The sequence below is a fragment of the Prorops nasuta genome, unplaced genomic scaffold (assembly GCF_024137725.1).
Source record: "Prorops nasuta isolate Cenicafe-Biocafe unplaced genomic scaffold, Cenicafe_Pnas_1.2 PNAS00031, whole genome shotgun sequence".
Taxonomy (NCBI): Eukaryota; Metazoa; Arthropoda; class Insecta; order Hymenoptera; family Bethylidae; genus Prorops; species Prorops nasuta.
Window position 1 is genome coordinate 2,625,280 of NW_027116828.1, and position 25,528 is coordinate 2,650,807.

Genomic DNA, 25,528 nt, shown 5'->3' on the forward strand with positions numbered 1-25,528 from the left:
ATCGGAAAATTTTCCGCGAAAATTTGCATTATTCGGGATAGTTCTTCGCCAAGAATTTTCTTTGTGACGCGACACTGCTGGATTTGTCGTTGAATCTTAATGGTTCCCAAAGGTCCTGCTTAATAGAATCGAAGTGAAATTCCTTTGAGGATTTTTTTTCTCTCCAGCATTTTGTCTTTTAACATTCTGATTTTACGAATCGCTCTAATTACGGAAGCGCTGACACTGCTGGCATACGAGATCCGCCCTCGACCTGTATCATCATCGACGACATACAAGTTATTATCCGATACGCTCCTCTCGCTCGGTCCTCGGGATAAGCGCTCTTACTCCCCCCCCCCCCCCGTCCCTTTTTCGTCTCGATTGGCCACAGGACTACCAATACATTATATGCTGCATATATTCACCAAAACATATAGAGTCTTGGCTAATATTTGCCGAAGGTCTTGCCACGATCCTTTATACGGACTGATTTCGGAACAGGGTGATCCCCTTTCAAAATATCAATATATTAAAAAGATGATTCCATTTATCTGTTTGAAACCTGATAGAGTGTGCCTTGCAATCTCTCGAGTTAAAGTGTATTCACAACTACAGATATATGATTATCATTGAAGGAATAGTAAGAGAGTAAATTTTTACAGTTTTATATATTCTGGTCAGGTAATTATTGCAGATATAATATAACAACGCGAGGAATATCTAATTTGCATCTACCATTTATTGCTTATTCGTTGAAGGCATCTTCATCGTTTCGTGACCTGCAGAAAGGATTAATGCCAGTCTGAATAGCATTTGGGTCAAGCTCCCCTTTGGACAAAAAAAAATCCTGCAGACACCCCTGGTTGAGTATGGTTTCTTCGAGGGAAATTACTGAGACACGCGATGTCTTCATTAATTTTCTTTCTTTTCAATTAACTACGAAGCTACGGAAGTCAGTTATTTACTATTAGTCCTACAGTAGCTGTAAAGGTTTATTTTTTGCCTGCGATAAACTTAAAAATGCAGCTGAATTTTTCTAATCGATGAATTTTGTTAATTATTATCGCATCGTTTTATTTCGATGCTGTGTTTTGTTTCAAATCTTATGGAATGGTATTATTTGTGCCGGAATAAAATATTCTTAAGGTTTTCCATGCATTAGTGTAAAAAAATGCTCCGAGGTTTGAATGCCGTCCACGTAGCTGGAGAGTTTTTGCCTCAGCCGTCACTTCATATTACAGCTGAGGGTTAATGCGATTTCTTCCTGTGATACAAAAAAATGAGTGCACGACGTGCTTCCCTCAGCTTTCTCAGTGCTTTTAGTTATCCTTTCAATCATCGACCCGAGGTAACTTTATCCCTTTAATGTATGATGGGATTTCTCGATAAACCCAGCAAAAGTTTCGTCGATTGAACTGCTTTGCAGGACGCACCTCGCTTTTGTCTGAAAGATCTACGACTGACTGAGGGCTCTTTGCAACACGTGATACGTTCTCTATTTTTTATTTCATACTCCATTTCAATCAAAAATACTTTTTTTTCTCCTCTCTTGGTCCTTCGATAACAAGATATTTATTGCCACTTATCAAAACTGTCTTCGTTTTAATCTGCTTAATTATATCACGGATCACACGAAATACATATTTTCCCTCGAACTTCTTCAAGTTTTCCTTCGTGATAATGGGAACTTGGTGACAGAACCAAGAAAAAGAATATTTGCAAACGGTACAGAAACGTTTATAGTAAAATTATTAGTGTATTTAATTAGTGTTTGACTTTAATAATATTTACACATATTAAACAATAATTATTCTGATAGAACGAGTTTATTTGGACTGGTACAGTTAAAAGTAGCAGCAATCCTTTAAATGATGTTTGCTCATTTAAGGTAGTATAATGGGGAAACATTTAGCAGGTAGAACGGTTAATTTGATGAAATAAGGAAAAACGTGAAGGGAACGAGAGTTATAGACTGCAATTTCTTGGCTCCAGCGGAAATGGAAGAAGGAGGTATAGCTGTGTGTGTGTGTGAGAGTAGTGGGTTATCCGCATTTCGAGTAGCCTCGAAACGACATAACAATTTCGTTAGTCGTCGTATTCGGGGCGTGCACAGACGCTCAATGAATTGTAAAATCGTCGACTCTCTGTTGTGGGCGGGTACGTGTTCTATTTTTTTTCTCCAGCTTCAATTAAAGCGGTCTCCAGAGGCGGAACAGACGTATGCGGGGTTGAGAAAAAATCCACTCGTCTGTTAAAACCTTTGGCTCTCTCGTACTTGCTAAGTGTTTCCACGCTTCGTTAAGAAACAAAAAATCCAAAACTCGTTACCTTATACCATTAAAGTAAAAAGATTGATTCATTGATTTGTTATATAGCGATCGCATGGTTCATAAAGCGCAGTAAATCAGATTTTAATGCTCGAAGCTCATCGATCCTTGAAACGAAGATTTATAACGGAGATTTAACATTTACTGCGTCGATTAATTGTTAAACATATTTGAATTTTTCACCTTAATACTATGTGTAAGCGCTCACGCATGAACAGGTTCTTTTGTATATATATATATATATATATACAGTATGTGTATTGTAACCATTCCATCATATTAGTAGTTATATTTTCATATGAATCTCACGTTGGTATCTTTTACGAGGTAGAGCCTAAGCTCCGTCAGGGAATCGTCGTAAAAGTTTCTTTCGTGGAAGGGAAGCACCATCGTCAATATATACATAAATTCAGACGATTTGCAAATATTTCGAGGAAAAGCTTTATTAACTTGTAAGGGATCCTGCTATGGATCTACAAAAATTTATTTATTTTTTGACTCGAATATTTGCCAGAAATTTGTTGGAATAGTATAATTTTTTGAATTTCAATGTCTCGATGTTTACCTTAAATGAATGTCGTGCTCTACATAGCGAATACTCGCTCCAGGAGAATACGCGGGTTTATACCGACGAGTTACTTTTAATTAGAGATTATAAATTCGATATTGGCTTAGTTAGAGTTTTCTTAAGTCTCTTGAACGTGGTGTTGAGTGTTACTGCACCACTGTACTCCATTCAATGGTCGATACTTGAATTTATATCTCTCTGCTGTATTGACTTAACAAGGCCTCATCCAGAAATTTGTTTGCCTCGAAATTTGCGTAAAAGAGAGCTGTAGAATTTACATGGGAAAAGAGATTTCTTGCAGTCGCAGAAATCTGGCTTCCTTCTTCGGTCGAGGAAAGTAAAATTTCCGTTTGAAATATTCGTTGCGTCAAATGTAAGGAGAATTAATCGTGAAAGTACGAGAATAACAGTCAACCGTGTCTTGCATTATTAACCGCCAAAAATGTTATAAAAGTGAATAAAGCTAGCATTATATTTTCAGACATGGTTGATGATGCACATAGTCGACCCCCGCCATCGCTATGCATGGCCGCTGGTTTCTCCTCTTCTGCAACACAAGCAACGTAATAATATAGTCTAAAAGTTACTCCATATAATAAAACTAAAATTAATTAAAGACTCTATTAAATCTACCCATGAATTATCAAGGTTTAAAAAAAAATTCAATATGCCACCCTTTGAGAACTTTTACCATTTATCTCCAGTAAAGTAAACGGTCCTGAATTCCTAATTTTATTGCAAATAGTTTCTGCACGAAATTTAAAATAATTATAATTACAATGGGTTTGTTCGCAATGGCAATTAAAAGTTTATATTGCTTCGCGGTTACTCCCCACTTTCTTTTTTGGACAAATATAATAATGCGCAATTGACTAAAACTTTACATAATTAAGAATTCCTTGCCTCTTGTTTGTAAATGCCAAAGATACACGGGATACCATTTATATAGGGAAAATCTTCACTATTGAACCGGAAATTTTACGGTCCATAAAAGCGCGAAATGTTGCTCCGAGCACCGTGACCTCGCACTCAAAACCACGCGCGAATCTGTATTGAATCTCGTTGGAGGGTGCGGAATAACCACTCGATCTTATTACTGGTCAAGGTCAAGCTCATTGGGCCACTTTATGCTTTCAACCGTACTCTGGTTTACCATTTAAAATCGATATTCAGATTTCCCAGTGGGAGGGGATAGGGCCTCGGCTATAAAAGTGTATATCCAAGCATGCATATATATATAAAGTATATACACTATTACGTAGGATGGTTTTTTGGAAATCTTATCAGCCTGCCATAAAACCGAAACGAAGGAACGACGACGAAGAAAGAAAAACATGATTTACCTTCGATCACGCGAATCATAATTTGCGCCGGTTTGGCATTGCTGGGTAAACACGTATAGTTTCCTCCGTGATAGGGCTGAACTTTTTTCAGCAGAAGGATCGATCCGTTCTTCGTCGCTATTATTCTGGCTTCAGGATCATCATCGTAGTTAATCATTCGATCTTGCCTGTACCAGAAAATGTAAACGGGTCGTTCCGTGGCTGCAATCAGTTGGCATTCCAGTCGTAAACTCGAGCTTTGTTTCACGTGCAAATCTGGCCCACCAGGTATCACGGAATACGCATCTGTGATGTTCAACCGGATCAAGCGCTGCTGCACGGGTTCCGTTTGTATCTGCAGCATTTACCCAAAACGACATAGAAATAAGCTATCACATGGCTCGTATCAAAAATTCATCTCCATTAATAACGGTGTCAAACTTATGCGTACTATATATACTCGAATTAAGAAATGTTCTCAAAACTTTGACAGTTTTCGCTGCTTTCGTACTTTAATTAATCAGACTCTTTTGTCCGGTGCTTAATAATGAAGTTACAACGGTAGTTCATTAATCCTTGCGAGAATAGGTACCATTATGATTGATTTCCAATAAGAGCTAATAAATCTAGTATAAATCCGCTCGCTGACTAATTCTATATATATATATATATATATTATAAATTTTAGTCTATTGCTCTCTCCACAGCTGATATGCACGAATGGAATTATTCTACCATAATAATAATGTTATCTGTAAAGATGGAATAACCTTTAATATCCCTGTATTCCGTTATATCCTGTTATCACGGGTCGTCAGGATGTTCAGGCGCTATTATCTGACCGCAGTCTGTTATTACTGATCCCACTGACTCTATTGGCACCATTACTGTTGAGCGATCAGTGTTGGCCCTAGTAGCATTCGTGGATGACTGATCAACCTTGATTATTACTATCCCTGCTGCGTGTACTATACCTATTTAACTGTTATATATTCTACAATATTCCTCGTGCTTTGATCATTGGCTTACATTTTATTGTAATTTACCGTATCTCACACCAACAAATCAACCAACAATTCAATTAACGCTAATTCCTGAATGCTAACGCGCTCATAATTGTCTATAGTAAATTGTCATTAATTTACCTGACACTCGTAAACGCCAGCATCCTCGTGCCTGACGCTCCTAATTTGCAAGTTCCACTCGGAATTGGTTGTTACAACAACGAAACGCGAATCAATCGAATGTGTACTTCTGCCAACTGTCAAAAGGCGTCCCTCGGCCTGGTCCCTCTTCTTCACCCACGTCACCTGCAAAATAAACAACAAAAATCGTTTCTTTCTCTTCCTTTGTGTTTCTACTCGAGCTTTCGAGTTATTTTTATCCAGGAGGGAATTTTAGTCCAGAATCTCAATTGGAAGTGTTGCTACACAGTCAAAGTCTTGTGAGAGGGCTACCGTGGGCTACTACTGTTAAGGCAATTTGACGAAGCTACAGGTAAATGGAAGCACGTGAATTCACTCCGAGATTCCAAGCCGTTTGGACTTTTAGCACAACTGCGGGCTTTCACGGAAGTCCGTTTCTTTTTTAGCCCGAAGCACCACTCAAGGCCAGTGCTTTTGGAAAGTTTACCGGTTCATCGTTGCAGCATGTGTTAGTTGAAAATTTGCCTCTACAATTCCTCCAGAGTATGTGTATTACTGCTCGTCATTTTTCAAGACTTTATTGTTTCTTACTAAGTCTAATAAAATCATAGTAGCATTTATAAAATATTTCTTAATTTATCATAATCGTCACTGAAAGCATTCAAAGAAAAAATACAATATTGCTGCACGTGCTCATTGGCAAAATAATTTACAATGATAACATTTGCCTCGGGAAAACTTTTGCGCGAGTATTTTGTCCCGCGATACTACATCTTTCTAACTGCCAAAACTTGTTTACTTTTCTCCTACTGTAATTCTGTTCAAAGGAAGCGAGTCGTTCATCAGAACTAACTATGAATCACCTGACAGCTGCACGTCTCGAAATTTCTCCAAGTTGCACATTTTTATTTAATAAACGAACAACCACAGAAACGTTGGACTCTGATCGGATGAAACACACTCGAACGTATATAATAATTTTAACATGAGAAAATTACAACAAGTCCATTTTCACGTTATATCGATGTAAGGTTCGAAATGTAGCAGTTTTAACCGACGATAAACGCTGAACAATTGCGCGTGACGAGTGGTTTTCGGATAATGGCTATCTGGGCGACAGGATTTCATTTGTCAATGAACAATAAAGTCGGATGCACGGAACAATGCTGGGACGCATCGTACCCCGTGGAAATCCTCCTGAATCACTGTAATAATTACTATGACATTGAATTCGCCACTCGCTCACAGGAAGGGTGGGATTGGCGCGACGAGAGGGCTGCCTAAGGGAAAGGGCACTCGCGTGCCTTAATTGTTTCGGTCGAGAGCACTCTACTTTAGTGGCAAGAGTAGCCTCCGCGATTTTCCGGCGACGAGGGATCGATCAAACCGCCCCCCAGCATTAATCACCAATAATGCAAGTCGCTCATTAGCGGCGCGGTATAAAATATGTTTCATCAGGAGTATCGCTAAAAATGAGTATTAGTGCGGTCAAATTAATTACGCGTCATAATAAAGTACGGGGAGGTAATGGTAGCAGCAACGAAGCAGCTGATAATGCAGTCCAAAGAAGTCTATCAGCATCGGACGATGTAAATGAACGAAAACAAAATAGCAAGAAACTCGTGGCACTATCCTTTGTTGGGATTGAAAAGTACGTGTAACAAAGAGCTTAAGGAAGCTCGTTCCGCTGTTTCATTGAGAGCGTTAATTCAAACGGATAACGATGTCAGCCGCAAACAAAGGTGTGTCGCGATTGGACCGAGACATTCGAGAGTGGTTCGCGGGGAGTCTCATCCGTCTGAGAGCTTATTCGTCCCTTGCGAAGCATACGCCATAATGGTTAAATCTGCCAAGGACAATAATTATTGTATTTCAACAATGATCCGTGCCGAGGAGTGGAGACTTCACAGGAGAGAAGTACAAAGAGATGCAGGATAAGAAAACCCATCTTCCTGTCGCCTGGATCTCTTCCAGAATGGACGCATTGTTTCGTCATCGGGGCCAAAAAATCTATCGGCTTGTGGATTAATCGTTGGCTCGTCTAGCTTGCTTTTTTTCTTTCGTCTCGGACTAGATTATTGTTATTGTATAAACAAGGCGTATCCCCTTGTTTCAGCTACGGGAGCTTCGATCGGTATAAGTAGTAAGCCTCGATAATTCCACGCGGCTTGACTGTGAGAAATCTTTTTGCCCCTCTAGGACTACTCGCAGTGGTATAGACGCAGCTGGGCCAGACGCTGCGCAAGTAGTGGGGACAGAAAATAATCCGGCGTGGGAAGCTGGCCATTAATCATGGCTTTTCTCGGTGCGTGTGAACAAGCCGCCGCGGCAACACCGAACTGCTATTTAATTAATGTCGTCCTGCCTGGCCCGAAAAAACGCTCTCCAATCGAGCGAAATTTATTGGCTCTCCGACCGAAGTCTGCTAAGACTTCGAGAGCCTCTCGCTAATACGCGCTTCCTTTTTCTTCTCGCTTGGCCCTCGCGCGACCGCACCGACAAAACCCTTTATACGGGTCATTAATCTGCTGAAAAAATTAATACGATCCAATCCCAGTTGAGGAAATTTGCACTTGAAAAAATTCAAATCTGCGGGAATTCAGCGAGGAATTCCTTTTTACCCCTGCGATGTATACGAGGGTGAACTGTGTCGCTTGAAAAGTGAAAGAAAATGTTTTTCATTTTGTTTATTGCAGCTACATTTGTTTAGACTCGAAGTATAAATTATTGGAGCTAGGCAATCTGGTTTACGCGAAAATGGAACGTTCTATGAAAGAGCTGAAAGGCGGTATCGATGAAAGGCATGCAATAAATAGAGGCCATGTACGTTTAGTAATTTATTATTAATCGATCACGATGTTACGAGCGATCGATATGCTTGCTTTCGTATATCAGATGAATAGTTAGAGTCTGATATGGTGGATTATCCACGAATCTCCGTTTGAATTGTCGAGTGATATTATACCGACGGATTTGAAATTGACCTAAATCAACGTACCATTTCCCACGTTAAGACAACAGTGTGTAAATTGTTTAAATCTTCACAGCAGATCCCTCGTGTTTTCTGTGTCTGCGGGTTGAATTTAACCCGATTCCGTATCAGCTACTCTCGTAAAAAAACTTTTGACGATGCAAATGGGATATCGTTGAATATTAAAAAGATTCAGCTGCATTTATTTTTCGAGACGGTTTTGCAATACTAAATAGTTTCTCGATGGAGGACTGGTAAGAAGGAAGGATAGGTTGCGCGATATGCTTCGAAAATGATAAAACAGTGATTTTAGTAATAGCAGGTATAATTGCTAAAAGTAAAGTAGAAAATTATGGACCATTGATAAAATATTGATGGCGTTGTCTACTAGGCTTTTGATTGTCTATTGCTTTGTACTTGCATTGTTCATTGTCTAATGTCGGCGTTTCGCTTCTCGCAACGACATGCTATGTTATGACCCACTCAAAATTTATGGCTCCTAAAGTGGACGCAGTTTTGTAAATCCCACTCGACACTACTGCGCCATCCTTTCGACTACAGGTGCGTCTTCTAGTATATGCTTCACATCACGATTCAATTGACGCACGTGTTTGTGAAGCAGCTAGTGCTTGTGTCTCTTGCAGAATTTCGTTTTTTATTTCACTATTTTCTTTACATAGAAGTACTTTTTATTTAAAGAATTTTCTGGAAATTATTGTACTGCAGCTGTGTATATGTGTGTGTAAAGAATATTCTATTTTGTGTTAGATGAGAGATTGCTTAATCTTTCACCCCTTTGATTAATCGAGTATATAATTTTAAAAGTAATAGACGTCCAATTATAATGTTCTAATAGCAGATGGTATAATAAAATCATTATTTCGAAATATATTTAAAATGTAAATGCAGTACCCACTGCAGGGAATGGTTCAAATGGTAGCAGTTTAATGGTTTCATTAGCGTAGCTCCCTTATTATAAAGGTAGGCCGTTATTCGAATATGCTCGGTCTTAATGATTCTTCTAAGCAGTTTTTATTAAATCCTTGTATAGGTATACGTTAAACTTGTTCTTGTTATTCAACAATATTTTATAATCATTCTGTACAATATTTTAAAAACCACATTGCAGTAAAATAGTTGTATCTATGGTTACTCAGCACTATTTGGAGTGTAATTTCTTGACATTGCGAAGGTCATTAAAATTCAACAACGTTTTGTCAACCTCGTTTACGAGTGTCCCATTTTGATGTCATATCCTAAAAAAGTTTTTTATTTTTTATTATAGAAAAAAATGCTTTAAACAAACCCTGTTTCATTTCGAGGGTGAGATAAGATGATATCATCGGTTTAAATTTGGAAGATATGCTGAAGGAGTTGCGAAGGTTATCTTGAATTTTTTCAGTCGTATCCATTGTTTTTCATTGCATACACTGAGAAACATGTTACAGATTTTTTAATCTATTAACAGATATTCGTAATACCAATAAACTACATTTATTGGCACTATGAATAACTATCAATAGGTTGAAAAATTATGTAACATAATCTCAGTCTATTCTTATGGCTATCATCAAGAGTTTTTCAAAGATCCATTTTCACGTTTTCATTTCGTTCGGTCGTTTACGAGGTATTTCAATTTGGTATTATATAGGTAGATGATCGACTATTCTTACGTACATGTAGTGGTCACGCACACCCCTTCAGTCAAATGCATTCCTGTGCAATTTCAAATTGAAATATCTCGTTAAACGACTGGATGGAATGAAAAAATGAAAAGAGGATTTTTGAAACCTTTCGAGGTCAGTTACAAGAAAATGCAATAAAATAATGGAGGAATATTGAAAAAATTTCAAGAGATCTACATATTCCTCGAAGCATGTCCCCCAAGGTTAAACCGAAGATATCATCCAACGTCTCTTTTGAAATAAAATATATTTCAAAAGTTATTCTCTTCGCTACAATGAAACTTAAAAAACTTTCTGCAGTTTGATATTAAAATGGGACACCGTCTATAATGCTCGCATTGTAACCACTGACAATAGCTGATAATTCATACAATTATTTACCTACCGGACCAGGAGTTATTTGAATTTATTTGACCTATTTTCCATTCTATCGAATTCTCGTTTAACAATCAATATGTGTACTTTCACGTGTCACAATATGCTTGGTCGCAGCAGAATATATTTCGCAAACCTGTTAAATTGATTATAAAAGCATAGTTTAATTAATAAAATAGCAACGATCGCAACAGTTTTGTGGCTACATTAGCTCTTTAGTAGTACAAGGGACGAAAATAGCTAGCATGAACGAAATTACAAACTCCCAGTAGATATCGCGGTCTTTTATTATCTCTTTTCATTAACGTCTTTTCCGGTGTGCTCGATGCCTCCTACAGTCCCGTTGTAATTTATACTCCACCCCCCCCCCCTCCTTCTACCACAATACCAACCACCTTATCCATTCTCCTATAGGGTTATTTTAATGGGGTCTGGAACGATGCAGACCTTCACCGTGGCCTCGACAACGCAGCTACGAAAATCATGTAGCATAAACACGAGAACTTCACCGGTTATTTCTGCAAAAATCATTCATGTCCAGCCAACCTCTCTCTAAAGCACACACGCATTACAAGCATTTACAGAAATATTCTGTCTTCGATTACCGTCATGGTAACTGGAATTTTCATTAAGGGAGTTTATTTACGATCGATAAGTCATTTTCGAGGGTGCTCCATCTCGTTCCTGCATTATTCCCTGCTTAAACGATGAGAAAAGCGATTGGCGAGCGGCAGTTATAAAGTTGGCGTGGGATCCTTAAGCGTGCGCGACGGCTGGGAAGAATCACGGGTGCGGAAGGATTCTTAATCTTAAGGATGGTCGACCGAGGAGGCCAGAGGCCCACTCAGATTCGATCGATTTCTTCGTACCAACCTCTTTATCTCTACCCCCACCCTACCCCCACCACGCCACCTTCACCCCTTTAGCGAGAGTCATTAAGATAGTTAAAGTTTAAAGTGGCCCAAGTTTGCGGTTTCCTTCCTCTCCAGTATCCGTTTCTTACCACTTTTAAGTGTTTCACTTCTTTATGAACAAGTTTGACGAGCACGCTTTTAATTAGCGTTTTTAAAGAATGTTCAGGACGATAAGGAGATGCATCAACCCAGCTTACTCTTAGATTGCCTCCCCGTGCATCAGGCTAATACGCCATTTCCTCGTAAAAACTTGTTGCTGCGTAAATTTTTCTTATTTCGGAGCTTATTTTCCCTCGGAGGCGAGCGCCTGCACCACGATGTAATTTTCGGCTGATTTTCGGATGGAGGATCTATCGGCTGTGAATAGGGGTATCTCGCGAGGTGACGTATCGATCATCGCGGGGCGCGAGTAAAAATTTGTCGCGCGGGCGCCTCGAACTTTGTATTGCGTTCCAGAGACAATGTGCTATCCCAGCCAGAAAATTGGAGAAGTTCCCACGTCCCCGTTGGGATTTCCAGTATGGGATCCAGTTGGATTTAGAAGGCGCGTGTACCGATTTCGAAAATATTCATATTGGCCTGACTCGTTGGGAAATTTATGCCTGCTACATCGGCTGAATATAACGTCCCGGTAACGCTCTCTGTCGCCTCACTCTACATATATATATAGTACATATATATACCATATCTCTGTACACTCGACATGGCGCAATTGCAACATATTTACATGCGTGTTTAGGCGCTGTAAGCACTTTGTTCAATTTATACACAAATTTGACATTTTATAGGAATCGTCAAAAGCTTCGTTAAATTTATTTATAATATTGTACACTCGGTACATATATATATATATATGATAGTTATTTTGGACTAATTTAAATGTTTATGAAGACACTGACTATTAGGCGATATTCGCGCTTACACCGGCCAGCGAAACTATATACAGACAGATGCTTTCAATATAGAGAAATATTTTTCGCCAATATCGTTATATCCCAACGTACTTCTGTTGCTGTAACACCGCTGGTGCTGACGTCGCTACGCGATCGTTACCGCTATTGAAAATTTCCATAAATATTTTTGCCTTTATACCGTTTTACGATAGTTGCCGACGGACACTCCATAAATTTGCCAGATTTTCGCTGAGCTTCGGCTTTTTCGTTGGGACATTTTTGCCGTCTGGTTTCCATTATCTCCGTTAATTGCGACAAATGAAATCCTAGCCTGCGCGGTCGTTATTTCTGACTAGGCGCGTTACTCTATGCAAAATTGTAAAGGAACGACCAGCGGCACCTAGCACAGTGCGCGCTTCGGAGAAAGAAAAAACTACAAAACCGTTGGCCACCTTTTGTCTCGTGGCACACACTCGGTGTCTCGTCGTTTTTCCTTCCGTCGTATTCCACTCCAACGACGAAATGCAAAATTGCCGCAGCAAAGTGCGAAACGTTTCAGCGAAACATGTTTCTGCACGAGTGCGAGCCTCTCTCTCTCTCACTCTCCCTGTTACTGTAGCTGAATGTATCCAGAAACGGCATCATTCCATATACATAAACTCCCTCGAATCCGGGCAAACCTTTCATCGTTATTTAATAAATACTTTATATATATATATAGTACCCAGGTACAGTACTAATATCATTTTATTCGGAGTTTATTCCTTCCGAGTGAAATCGATATATTCGCAAAATTGCCTTTTTCAATTTCTTTCTACGAATTTGGACGAAATGGACAATAGTCCCTTTTACGATTGGAATGCTATGGAGAAATTTCCTTGGATTCTTTTGCTGCTCAATGCCTGGAGACATTCGTGTAGAAGTGTCGGGGTACACGCTTTACCAGTCGCGATAAAGCTGTGGATATATTGGATCTATGCATGCGCGTCACGAATTCTGTCGGATCTTCTGTGACACGTTAAACCGCAAAATCCGCATTCTTGCTTTTAACAATTGCGCACCCAGACCAATTGTTATGTAAATACATCCTTGTGTGTGCGTTGGAATCAGATAAATATTCTGCTCGATCATTCCAGTAATTTCTTTCGACAAAGGAATCATATTTTGTCGATGTGGCAAATTAAATATTTTCCATTTAAGTAGAAAATCCTTTAAATAATCGCTTTAACTACTTTTATTGGCTCGCGAGATGCGCTATTGTATATTATAACGTTCGACGCCCAGAACTTCTTGCTTATCGAAAAGCGATAGAGAGAAAGAGGTATAATACGAGGCTGTTTGTTCAAACAAACCTATATATACATATATATAGTATTTCCACTCTTTCACCACCGAGGCGCGCAGAAATGAGAACACAAACCTATACGCAAGATAACATACACGAGTATATATCCACCACCCTCGCGAGCAATTTAAAAATGCTATATAACCCTGAAAGCATATATACATACATCTCTGAATATCTTTGATAATGGCATTCGAATGCAGAGCACACTATGCATAAAACAACGATTCAACATTTATTTCCCTTGCAAATAGATTAGGTTTCGCACATTAGAATCAATTGGCTTGTTTATGCCGTTATTATTTACTCACTCCTATAAAATTATGTATACCGGTATGATTTACAGCAGTGAAAATATTGATTTATCGGTATATATACGAACGGTGATAGAGAGATGCGCGAGATAAGCGGGTTCCCTGTGAAAAATCGAGTGTGTACGGAAAGTATGAAAGTATAAACGGTGAAAAAGCATCGTAGGTAAAGCTAGGCATTCTAATGTAAGAATAACGATCTTTGCGTAAGAAGGGCTCCATTTTAGAAATTCTGAATGTAGCTCGATAGGAATTGAAATTCTCAGCATGTGCGCCAACGATTTTTGCAAGTCAGACGGTGCAAGTGGAGGCTGCTATCCCTTTGAAGAGATTTGTCCTGCATCCTCAACACGACGTGCATTGCAGCTACTCATCCGTGGCCGCCTTGTCGTCGTTCTGCACGCATTTCGAAATTAAGCGCGAATTCCCGATGCCAATCTTCCGGAAGAGTCTGCCAATTTTCCATTCTGCTGCTTCTGCTAGATGGATTTTTCATTATTCTCCACCCCCTCCCCCTTCCTTTTCCATAGGTTTCAATTCCTCAATGAGGCTTTATTTAAAATTCTCTGTTTCATGCTGTATAAAGAACATTTACGTCGCAGCTTCATTTATTGCATTTCGGACGGAATTCCCGGCACGGAAGGAATTTTCCGTATAATCTGATCCAATAGAAGAACCTGGCTCCAAATTTCCACTGGCTTTGGGACCAATTTACTCTCTCCGCAACAAATTTATTTAGCTGAATTAAAATTCTTCAATAAAGATCCGATCTTCGTAAAATTACTCATGCTGCGATGCTTGCGAATCGTGCTCTTTGTTCCAATACGTGACGCACTCCGACAACTTTTTTTCATCTGCCACTGTTTTATTTCATTCAATTTTTCAGCCTTTTATATATATATATATATATATAGGGCTCGATATCCAAACGTTGTAACGTTGCTCCAAGAATAATATTGCAGCAATAAAAAAACCTAAATAGCTTCTGTACGGAGCCATCTTAAATTCGGGAATCTCTTGTATTTTAAATAAAAAATACTTTAAATCGATATATCGACTATTCGTTCTTCCTAAAAGAATTAGGATAACATTTATGTAGGAATTTTTTTTTGTAACATGGAATGCAAAACCAACCTTTGATTTAAATTATCGGTGTACCCCTATATTATTGAATTTTCCGAGCTCTTTCGATACATTTCCTCCAACATATAACCTATATAGTTTATAACGAATTGCAATAAGCAGATTGTAGGATGCGTCTTTTCTTCATCGGATTATCTTAAATGGAATTACAAAAAATATTGATATAACTGCACTTGCCTTTGATTATAATTATCGATAAAATTCTGAAGATTCCGTGTAAGAATCTCCGCGTTGGACGAGATAAAATAAATACATTTTGAAGGGATTACTAATAAGTGGACCATTTACGAGTGCTCGTTATCCCGTCTACTGCCTCGGAAGATCTCCGTTCATCAATTGGCTCGCAAATTGCGTTCGGTGACGTGTACGAATCAATATATATATATATATATATAATATCGGTTATGCAGCTAAAAAAACACGTGAAAGTTAAGCTCGACATACGCGTAACTCTTCATCCTTTAACCCACTTTCCCCAGATTATCCACGAGTTCGATCAGAGAGTCGAACGTTTCTATTTTTATAAAATTGCGTCCAATCGAGCTTCTTATAAGAGATGAAACTGGTATCATAGGATAATAGACGGAACAGCAGCTGATTCTGGAATTAATCTGTGCAATTTGCAGATTGGCCAGAGATTAAACAATGGCAGCTCTTATCCGAGTTCCGAGTGGTAATAATGGTAGCAGCGAGCGATGAAAATAGAGAGGGGTATATAGTGGACGTCGCGAGAAATAAAAGGGATAGAGAGGAAGAGAAGGAAGTGGATGAGGGGAATAAGTGTGATATCCTGAAAGGATACAGAGGTGCGGACAAAGGAACCCCTTTCACACGACTCTCCCCTCTCCCTCGCTCTTTCTCTCTACGGCTCACTGGGTGCTTTAAGAATACGCGATAGCCTCTTGCCGAGCTATCGGATTTCTTTATTCCAGGGGTGCGTCGCGAGTCACGATACATAATATATACGAGCTTGCATAATATATGTGTGTGTGGGTGTGAGGTACACGAGGCGCTTCGAAGGATCAACTAAAATACCTTCGCCTGTGTGTCCTTGTCTTCCTCTTTTCAAGTTACTTCCGCAAAGAAACGAACCACCCCAACGGTCCATCCGAGCTTCAACTTTCGCATTCCGAAGGGAACTCGAGCTCCTGATGAACCACTCCCATTTTCTCCCTGAAATTTCTATATATGTAAAGGTACACTCTTCTGTAGGAACTTTGTGGTTTCTATAAATAAACAATAGGGGAAACTTTCTCTTTTTTTTACAAAATTACCTTTTCCCACGCAAAGTGAGATGGAAGTTTGCACGAAGGACAATTAAACCGAAATAAATATATTCTGGGACGATTCTCTTGCAGTTGTTAGTTAAAGTTAACCCAGCCACAAGCAAATGTTGTGGTAGGCTAGGGGAAAGTTGGAATTGTTATTTATGGAAGCTCGAAACGTTTCTACAGGATTTATGAAATCTCTGTGCCAGTTATAATAAGTCTGAAGGATTATTCTGGTATTTAATAGTGAATGCGGAGTTTAATCAGGGTTTGTCGAAAGCTTGCAGGTCCGTGTCTTCGGTGTTCTTTGGTGTAGTTGGACGAGTTCGCCAGCTGACCAACCTCCTTTGGATTCCATGCTGCTCTAATTAACTGCTGTCAGCAGCACTTGCGCATGGAGGGAAAGCGATAGGGTGAAAAGGTAAAGAGCAGGGGGGGGGGGGGGTAGAAAATATGTATACGTGAATACGTAAACGTATAGGGGAGGAAGGGAGAGTGAGAGAGAGAGAGTGTCAAACAGATACTATATATACCACTGTGCTTGTTGGTGAATGTATAGAACGCGCAGAATGGATAGAGAATTTCCTCTCCTCTTTATGTCATCCCTTGTCAGTTTGGTTTTCCTTCCCCTACCCTCTCAACCATGCAGAAATATATGGTTATTACCAGATATTGTCCTACTGTAAAACCACGAAGAACCTTTCTCCGCTCGATCGATTTATAAAGTCGAATATAAAAGTTTCCATCGCGCGTTAAATTAGGCGAACGAGGAAATATACCTATCGTTCTTTAATTTCCTGCTGGCTCGTTGTTATTTTTGCGAAAAACTGATTTACCGATAAGCTTCCGATCCATCGAATACCAAGCTTGAAGTATGGAATGTTTCGATCTAGCTAATCGAATTTCGCAAAAGCAATGTATCCTTGTAATTCGAGAAGTTGCTGTGTGTTATTGGATGGCATTCCATTTAGGTGACGAATCGGTGGGCAGAGCAGAAATGACCACTGCTACGATTAGATGAAGCTTATTTCGTAATCGTATTAGTGACTTTGAAGATGCAGCTTACCCGTGTAATTTACTCACACTTACCGTGTGTAATTGCTCGCGTGCAATGTCTTCTTGAGTAACGCGTTTCTGCCCTTAGGCTGCTCTGCTTCACTATTTAAACTCTCCAACTGTGTTAAGGTAGCTATAGGATACTGATCTCTTTACCATAAATAATTCTGATAAATTTATATTCCTCGACCTGTATAAACCTTCTCTCTCTCTCTCTCTCTCTCTCTCATTGTAAGCCTCGATATATACCATACTTCTACAGGCTTTACAAAAAAAAAAAAAAAAACATTCTCTCTGTACAAACGAAACGAAGATATAAAGAAATGAGTTTTTCTTCATGAATCACCGTAATATATTTATATTCAACTAGTAATGTTAATTGCAAAGTGTACTTGTCCTTTAATCGCTAGAATCGATTATTCGAACGTCAATTTTATGATTTATCGATGTAACGCTGTGGTGGCTCGTGCCAAAGTATACATATACTTTTATAAAGTGATTCATACGCCCAGCTATTTGCGATTCATGCAATCACATCAATCTCCTTTAATATGTAAATGCGATCCATCATTTTGGTTGTTCTGGAAAGAAAGCGGATTGCGAGGTCCTAAAATATGCACTCTATACTTTTAGGCATTAATATTTTAATGTCGTAAAATGTATCGTATATAGCGGTATTTGTTTGAGGAGATCGAAATTGAATTTAATCAATATTTACGTTGAGCGGATAAAGCAAAGTGATGCTCGGTGGGTGCAGTACTATTCTCTTTATCGAGTGCAGTTGGATATTAGAGGGACAAAGCGATAACGATTTTACCAGCCACACGCGTATTTAGGGTATTGTATTAATGAAAATTGGTTGCCATTAAATTAAGGATGTGTGTCCTAACAACAATGGAGAGCCTTGCCAAGAGCCGTTAAGCTAGCATCGAAATGACATTTGTGCTAGGGCTTGCGGGTTTTATCGTTGACAAGTCGGCTCTCTTGTCACAACAATAGACGCGGAAATCAATCCGACATATCCTTTCTGAATGGTAATGGTCAACGACAAAGTCAAAGCACAATCAGGACTCGGTGGCGCTTAAAGGACAAAGGAAATACAATTCTCTTGTGCAATTTCCCTCGAGTGACACCGAACGAATGAAGTGGCGAAATTTGATGCTTCAAAGCCCAGCGTTCCCGCTGTCCCTGCGCCGTATCCTCTCATTTTGGCCTACCGAATCTTTTTTCTCGCTTGACTTTTTGCTCTCGCGCGATTACAAGGAAGCCGCAGTTCCTTCCTCTATACGTCGAAGAACTCACAAAGCTCCTCGTTTTTCCCTTTCTCTTTGTCTCCCCTCGTTGCAACCGCTCCGTTTCCACCCAACATTAGCTTTTATGCTCACTTTCATCGGGTGCAACCAAAATTCCTTCTAAAATCATGGACCTTCGCTAAGCTCAAACCTCTCTTACTATTACGTATACTTTTATTCTTGTCGTACTCTCCATATAACCCACTTTTTTTCTCCCTCTTTAAATATACACTCTCCTCTCTACAAAATCAGTTGCTTCTGATAATTCCGAGCATCATATATATAATCTATCCTGCATGACCGACCTTAATAGCAATCGTCCAAATAAGATACGTTCATCCACCATTTTTCAATTAGAAATCCGTTTCATTCGGGTCCATATTTTGCCTCACGAGCTTAATCCGTTGGATCGAAATAGCGCCACTCAATTTTTCACTATTGTCTTGTAGATTGAAAATTTTCTCTAGCCATTCATCGAAGATGCTGCTACTGGGGAAGTTTGATTAGAGTTATATTTTTAGCCAGCTCGAAGTAGATTTCGATAGACCCTATATCCACATATATATACGCGATCTTAAAACGATTGCAAAATTAATGGAATACGCAGTTATAGAATTTCATAGGCTCGGCTTCGATCGAATGATTTAAGAATTAACGCGCAGTAGCAGTTTATATCGATAGAAACGGATTGGCTGGTAGTGTCACGTTTTCGGAGTATGAATCCATTATCCAATGGTTGGATTGAAAGGATGGAAGTTGGGAGATCAATAGACTTTTATGAGGGCGTGCAGAATGGGCGCGGAATTGGAGCTGAGAGATGAAGTTTCCAACGAGCTTTTTCGGAAGCGATGAAGTTGGCCGGTGCGCGCAGTGGTGGTAAACGAGGTGCCGGGATGTCGGGAAACACAATTCTTGCGAGCAATTTCAACGGGCGCGGCCGAGTATCGTGCGAATGGGTCAGCTACTCAATCAGGTCTTGAAAGGTAGTTGCTGGAGGGAGTCTGAACTGGTTGACACTTGCAATTTTAATGGGGAAAAATTACGAGGCTCGGGCCGGGAAACTTAGTTCGCGAGTCAACTTGGCCCTTTTCCACTCTGGAATTGGAATCTCTGCGCACTGGGTCCAGCTCGCGTTGCATCTAATGCTTCCTGCTAGTGCCAGGTAGCAGCCAGGAGTTTCACGATATAGCTGCTCTTTGGCGCGGTAACGCTAGCCTCTGGCATGAATACATCAGTGAGCTGCTTCGATTATTTATTTAAGACCCTTCACTGCCCTTTCCTCCCCTGACCCTCGACTCTCTCTCTCTCTCTCTCTCTCGAGCAATCTCGCCGCTTCCCACCACCGGCTTAACCCTGCAATGCACACATCCACCAGCAGAGAAAATAAAAATCCTACAAACTCATGCAAGCCTTTTAGATCAACGCGTCGTCTGATCTTTAATTCATAGAGGCGTTTCTCCAAATTCCTCTCCCAAAATACGTGATATCATAGTCATAACGAGCAACGGACTCTGCTTTTCTTCCTTTTACAAAATTCCTATGCAAATTGCTCTTGAATTGGATGTGCTGTAACTTCAGCATTGCTTGTTTCAAATGGTAATATAATATATGTTACACGTCGAGAATTTGTTTGGCTGTGTAGTAGTAATTTCTGATAATCCGTGCGTGTGTAAATACAGGGAACACGGTTATTGTTTTTTAAAGTGTGGAGGCGAACCTGGCGTCTCTCGGTCGGAATCGCAAGGTACGTTGCTCCGACTTAGCGTGCACCACGCACGTGTAGTCTGCACGTGCTCGCGCTGTGTATACAGTTTGCATATTTCTAAGCTCTGCATACTCGTGCAGTTCGCATTCGCCTTGCTCGCTGCTGCTGCCTTTCTATATCAACTATCTCCTGCTCACTCTCTTCATCCCTCCTGATCCTCCTCTCTGTGTACGCGGGACATTCAGAGCACACATGTTGTGTGTATAATAGTGTGTATATCGGTGTCGTGTTTACTCACTATTCCTGTCCCGTTGAATTTGCAGGGGAGAACGGCGCTACTACCGTTCTGCGCCAGGACGTCCCGTATGGATCCTGGAATCTGTGGCAGGACACTCCCCGAGGACTCCCCTTTGCCCTCCAAGTCACGCTGATGAAACGACTCTGCAAACAATTTTCACAAATTTTATATTTCATCTTCTCGAGATATTTTAATAATACAAACCCACTCCGCCTTACTGCGCAGCATAAACGCATACTTACGCGGACCTAACAGATATTTCTGGAATCCTTTTTATTTTAGGATAATTTTCCTATATATATGTTTGCATAGAAATTGTATGAATGTTTGTGCTTATGTATTTCGAAGGATCATTGTTTTCTATTAAAAAATTCAATGTGGGCAAATTCTTCTAAACTCGTCGTTTCGTCTTGAAAACTAAAAACTTGGTAAATTGATGGTCCAAGCGCAAAGTAGTTTCGCAAACACCTGTTTCCTCCAAAACTCAACGGAACTATAATATGCTCATGCATAAACCTCGACATCATTTTGCATTTGCCCTATCGAGTTTTTATCGTGATGTATCATGATATTTTTAACACCTTGTACTGTTATTCCAGATTTACTACGTAACTGTGAAATGAAATGTCGTGCAACGGAATCTTGGCTCTGACAATAATTGCGTATTTTACGAGTGTGTTTCACGTAATACTCATTGGAAAATATGTCAGTGGAATAAGTTTCCACGGACTTCACTCAACATGCAAACATTTCGTTACTAATCAAAATTGTTGTTTGAAAGATTTTAGTTTCGAAGTACTTAAAGTTCAGAAAATAATATCGATTGATTCCCATAATTAGCTTTATTAACAATTAAGCTGTATGTTTTATTCTCAATTATTACGATTTCATTAAATATCAGGTTTCACTTAATTAACCTGCTGGGTTTGATATAATATATCACGAAGCATTGTTTTCATTGTATATATTCGTCCATTGTAAGAATAACAAGCTTTTGTTGATTTACGAGACGAAGTCAATACATATACGAACTGGCACTCGGTACAAAAGAAAGTTAATTGTTAAAACGTTTATTTTAAAAGTTTTTTAATATTTAATTTTTCTTCCAAATCAACTAGATCCTTTACCATGATCTCGACATAAAAATATGATTTTTAAAGGTATTATTTTTTCGGAATAGTACGAGTTATACAGGTTTCTACAATTATTCCACTTCTCTTATTTAAAACCTTGATCTCCCAATGTAAATGCTCATACTGCATAATTTCAAGCGAGTGAGAATTAACGATTTGTGTTTCATGAAAAAAATAACCTCGCGTCTAAAAGGAAACTTTCTTTGAAAAAAAAAAAAAATCAAGGATAAACAAGAATTTTTTTTACCGTTTTGAAAAAAGTAAAGTGCAACAAGAGGAAAAGATGAGAGATTCTGGAGCGTCCGGCTCGTTCCCTATATGGTGTTTATTTTCTCTGATGATGCTGTACTTTTAAAAGTACGCGATTTTTTGTAAAGCGCTCTAATTTTCTTTGGAAAACTCGGAGGCAAGTCGACATATCCAAGCGACAGAAAAATGAAGTTGAATGGCATAAATAGGAGACTTAGAGGGAAGAAATGTGAGGTAATAAAAGTAGTTAGTGCATTGTAGAAACAGAGAGTTTTACTCGGTGTATTGGCTAACTGAAACTGTACGGAACTTCTTGACTTGGGATTTATTTGCTTGGTCTGGCCACGTTCTACGCTTCCCCGTGGTTGCTCTTCTTTTCAGCTGTTGGCCTACGTGCCGTTTGCGCCCAAACCCTACGTGTTTCCCTCTTCTGGTCGTGTGGCCGTGGGATTACATCTCTACGAACCCTGCTGGTGCTAGGATGCTGTGGGGACTGTAGCCTGAGGCCGATTGAAGCATGATTCTCACTTGTAGTACGTCTTGTGCCTCTAGTACTACGCGTCCCGTCTACAGTTCCAAATATATATATATATATATATAAGGCTGCAGTATCGATCTCATTTACCTCTTTGCCAAATATTATCGCTCGTTAAAAAATGCACGATCAAAAGTTATATTTTTACCACTGGATACCAACATTGGAGCGAGTCCACTCGAGTCGAATATCATTTTGACAAGAACTTTAGAAACACCCATGCTCTTAGATCGAAGGTCACGAGTGACCCTTATCCCTCTCGACTCCCTCGTCCTCGTAAACCGAAGTAGCGCTACGTTATTATAATACGCGCTATAAACAAGCTTATAAATTTCCAAGTGCATGAGAAAAGGTGAACCGCGGTATTTTTTAATTTATCTACTGTTTCGCATTACTTATTAAAGCGAAATTACCAAAGCGTTGAATTTAAAAGACCGTATTACACTGGTGATTAAATTAATATTAGACTTTCGAGAAGTAATAAAGCAAGTCATTATATTCCTCTCTATTACTTCTCGCTGGGATATTGCTCGTAGGAGACTGTTCGGTTAAGTACGGCTTGCAACCCAGTTTCGGCAAGTGACCTTGTTATCTTTCTGTAATCTCCCTTGCATTTCTCAGGGAAACGTCAAATGCTTGACGCATATCGTCTCGTAGGATTAGGATGTTTCAGCTCATCGATCATTGGACGGTCATTAATTATGGGAGAAACGCGGCTGGAAAGTTTGCAAGATCGTTGGAGGAAAGTTTGCAGCGAGTGACGTGGCCATAGTTAAAATGTGTCTGTTTGGTAGGACAAATTATCATAAGCCTAAGGGGCAGTTTATTTTTGAGCCTCGCCAGGCTTGATTAACGGTTTAATTAATAATGCATGCTTCATGCAAATGGGGGATGCATAATCAGGATTCCAGGCAACAATATGCAACGGTATGTACGCAATTTACAGTAGGAGGGGACATAGCTCGATGGAGGTCTCCCTGACGACACATTTGAAAATATTTAGCTATCGTGGCTGGTAGAAGCGTCCGCTGTTATTCGTGCCAGATATCCAGTTGTCCAGCAGCGATTTTCACTCGGCTTTCTCCAAGCCGCGAATCGCGCAACTTTGACGCCAGTATATCCTGCTCGTAGTTAAATTTCGAATGCTGCACTCGATGTCGTAGCTTCGCCTTGAAACTAGGTCATTCCTAATTACTCAAGTTATTCACTCAACTATGTAGACGGAAGAGTTGCAGTGCGGAGTCGTAGGAATTTAAGATTCTCTCCTCATCCGGAGACCTTTGCGCCATTCTCTCACCACTATTGTATATAGGATTCGTAAAACCGATGCTATTTCCCTCCACGGCGAGTCTCCAATTGCATAATTTTTTGCAAATGATTATTCTTTTAAATTACTGCGTTTATATATATATATTCTTGAGGCGAGTAGCTGCAACTAATTCCAAAGAACAACGTAGCTATATAGTGATTAGAGAGACCTTGCTGCTTAAGAAATTGTTCAAGCGAGTTTATTCATTTTGTATTTAACTTCCGTTCGTTTAGATAGTGTAGGCTGGTAAGTAACAAGAAATTAAAAAAGGTGAATTAACATTTATATTACGTTTAGCTAGGTAAATGACGCTGTTACTGCAAATGAGTAGCTCGAATCACTTTAATTCGACTTTAAATCATTTTGCACGTGCATAGGAGGGTCCTGGCTTTCCGTGTGGTAATTCCTTTACAGCGATTTCCTTAATGGAATATGTTTTACGAGTTACGTAATCGTAGATAAACGAGTAGATAAATAACAAAAATGTAATTCTTGTATAGCACTTAGGAATCAAATGTTTCTAATTATTCCACGCGATTTTCGAATGCCTAATTTGCAATAAGACTAAAATTTTGATGTTCCACATCGTTATGCTTGGAACAGCTATCAATTTACACGATCCATAATTTTCCAAAGTTTTTACATGTACATTAATTAATGAAGTCTGTAATTATGCAATTTAAAAATTGGTTCTATTTTAACAGTCTACATACGCATAAAGATATAATTGCGTTATAATAATCTCGAAAATATTTTATTAAAGTCTCTTCTTCCATATCGATTATCGCATTTGTTTGCACAAGTATCATCCGTAATAGTTGTGAGGCACCGCGATCTTCTTGTGTCACGTTGTCTGTCTGTATCTATCCGTCTGTTTGTCTGTAGAGCGAAGTTGACGAGCTGCGGCGGTTTACTCTGAAGATGTTAGCCGCAGAGGAGTCGTCGCGGGTAGGAAAGGTAACGTTGCTTCTGATGCCGTCAGCAATAGAGAGCAACAGCAACATCACTTAGAAGTTGAAGTACAGGGCCAACCGAGTTATAGTAGATATATTTACACAGGCGCGAACCCCGTGTATCAACAAGCGTACCTACCGCTTGCCGTCTCGTCTTCTTTGCCAAAACCAGGCAAAAGCAGCCTAAACCATAACCAACCCTTTCACAAAACGACTGAAGTCTCTGTCGTATAGAAATGGTAGTACTCCTCTTGGCAACTCCAAAAGGAAGACTCGTTTAAAGGCAAACAGAATAAACTAGGTCAGGAAGGAGCGTAAATATCAATCGTAAATTAAATAATAATTTTATTCTTTATATTTTTTTTGAAAATTGCATAAAATATTTACTATAACATCTAACAGTTACAAGTTTTACATTATTTAGCACTACTCGTGATTTATAATCTATTTAACAAGTTAAACGGACTAAATTAAATCATGCTACAATTAGTTTCCAATTTCCATCAAACGACCACCACTGAATTATACTAAATACATTGTAGAGATTAGAAACAAAGGGTGGGGGTATGGGCTTTATGTTCAGCTCTTTAGTGATGGTATTTTGACTGTTTATTTTAAAGAAATATATATATATATATATATATATATATACTATGTTTTGTGGTACACACACTGTGGTGCCCAAAATTTGCAGTTCACGTGTGTTACCTTTACGAGGAGTAAACGTGCATGTATACTGGTTAGGATGT

General features: G+C 39.3%; 1 protein-coding gene across 1 annotated transcript in view; it reads right to left on the reverse strand.

The window, feature by feature from the left end:
* Nucleotides 1-2,769: 2,769 nt before the first annotated feature.
* LOC136782958 (limbic system-associated membrane protein-like) overlaps nt 2,770-25,528 on the reverse strand; it is a 48,501-nt gene continuing 25,742 nt past the window's right edge. Inside the window, exons 3-6 of the mRNA XM_066742740.1 lie at nt 20,601-20,743; nt 5,345-5,509; nt 4,221-4,554; nt 2,770-3,424 (exon numbers count right to left, since the gene is read on the reverse strand). Of these exons, the coding sequence (XP_066598837.1) occupies nt 3,288-3,424; nt 4,221-4,554; nt 5,345-5,509; nt 20,601-20,743 (779 nt within the window). The 3' untranslated portion in view covers nt 2,770-3,287. The remainder of the gene's footprint in view (nt 3,425-4,220; nt 4,555-5,344; nt 5,510-20,600; nt 20,744-25,528) is intronic.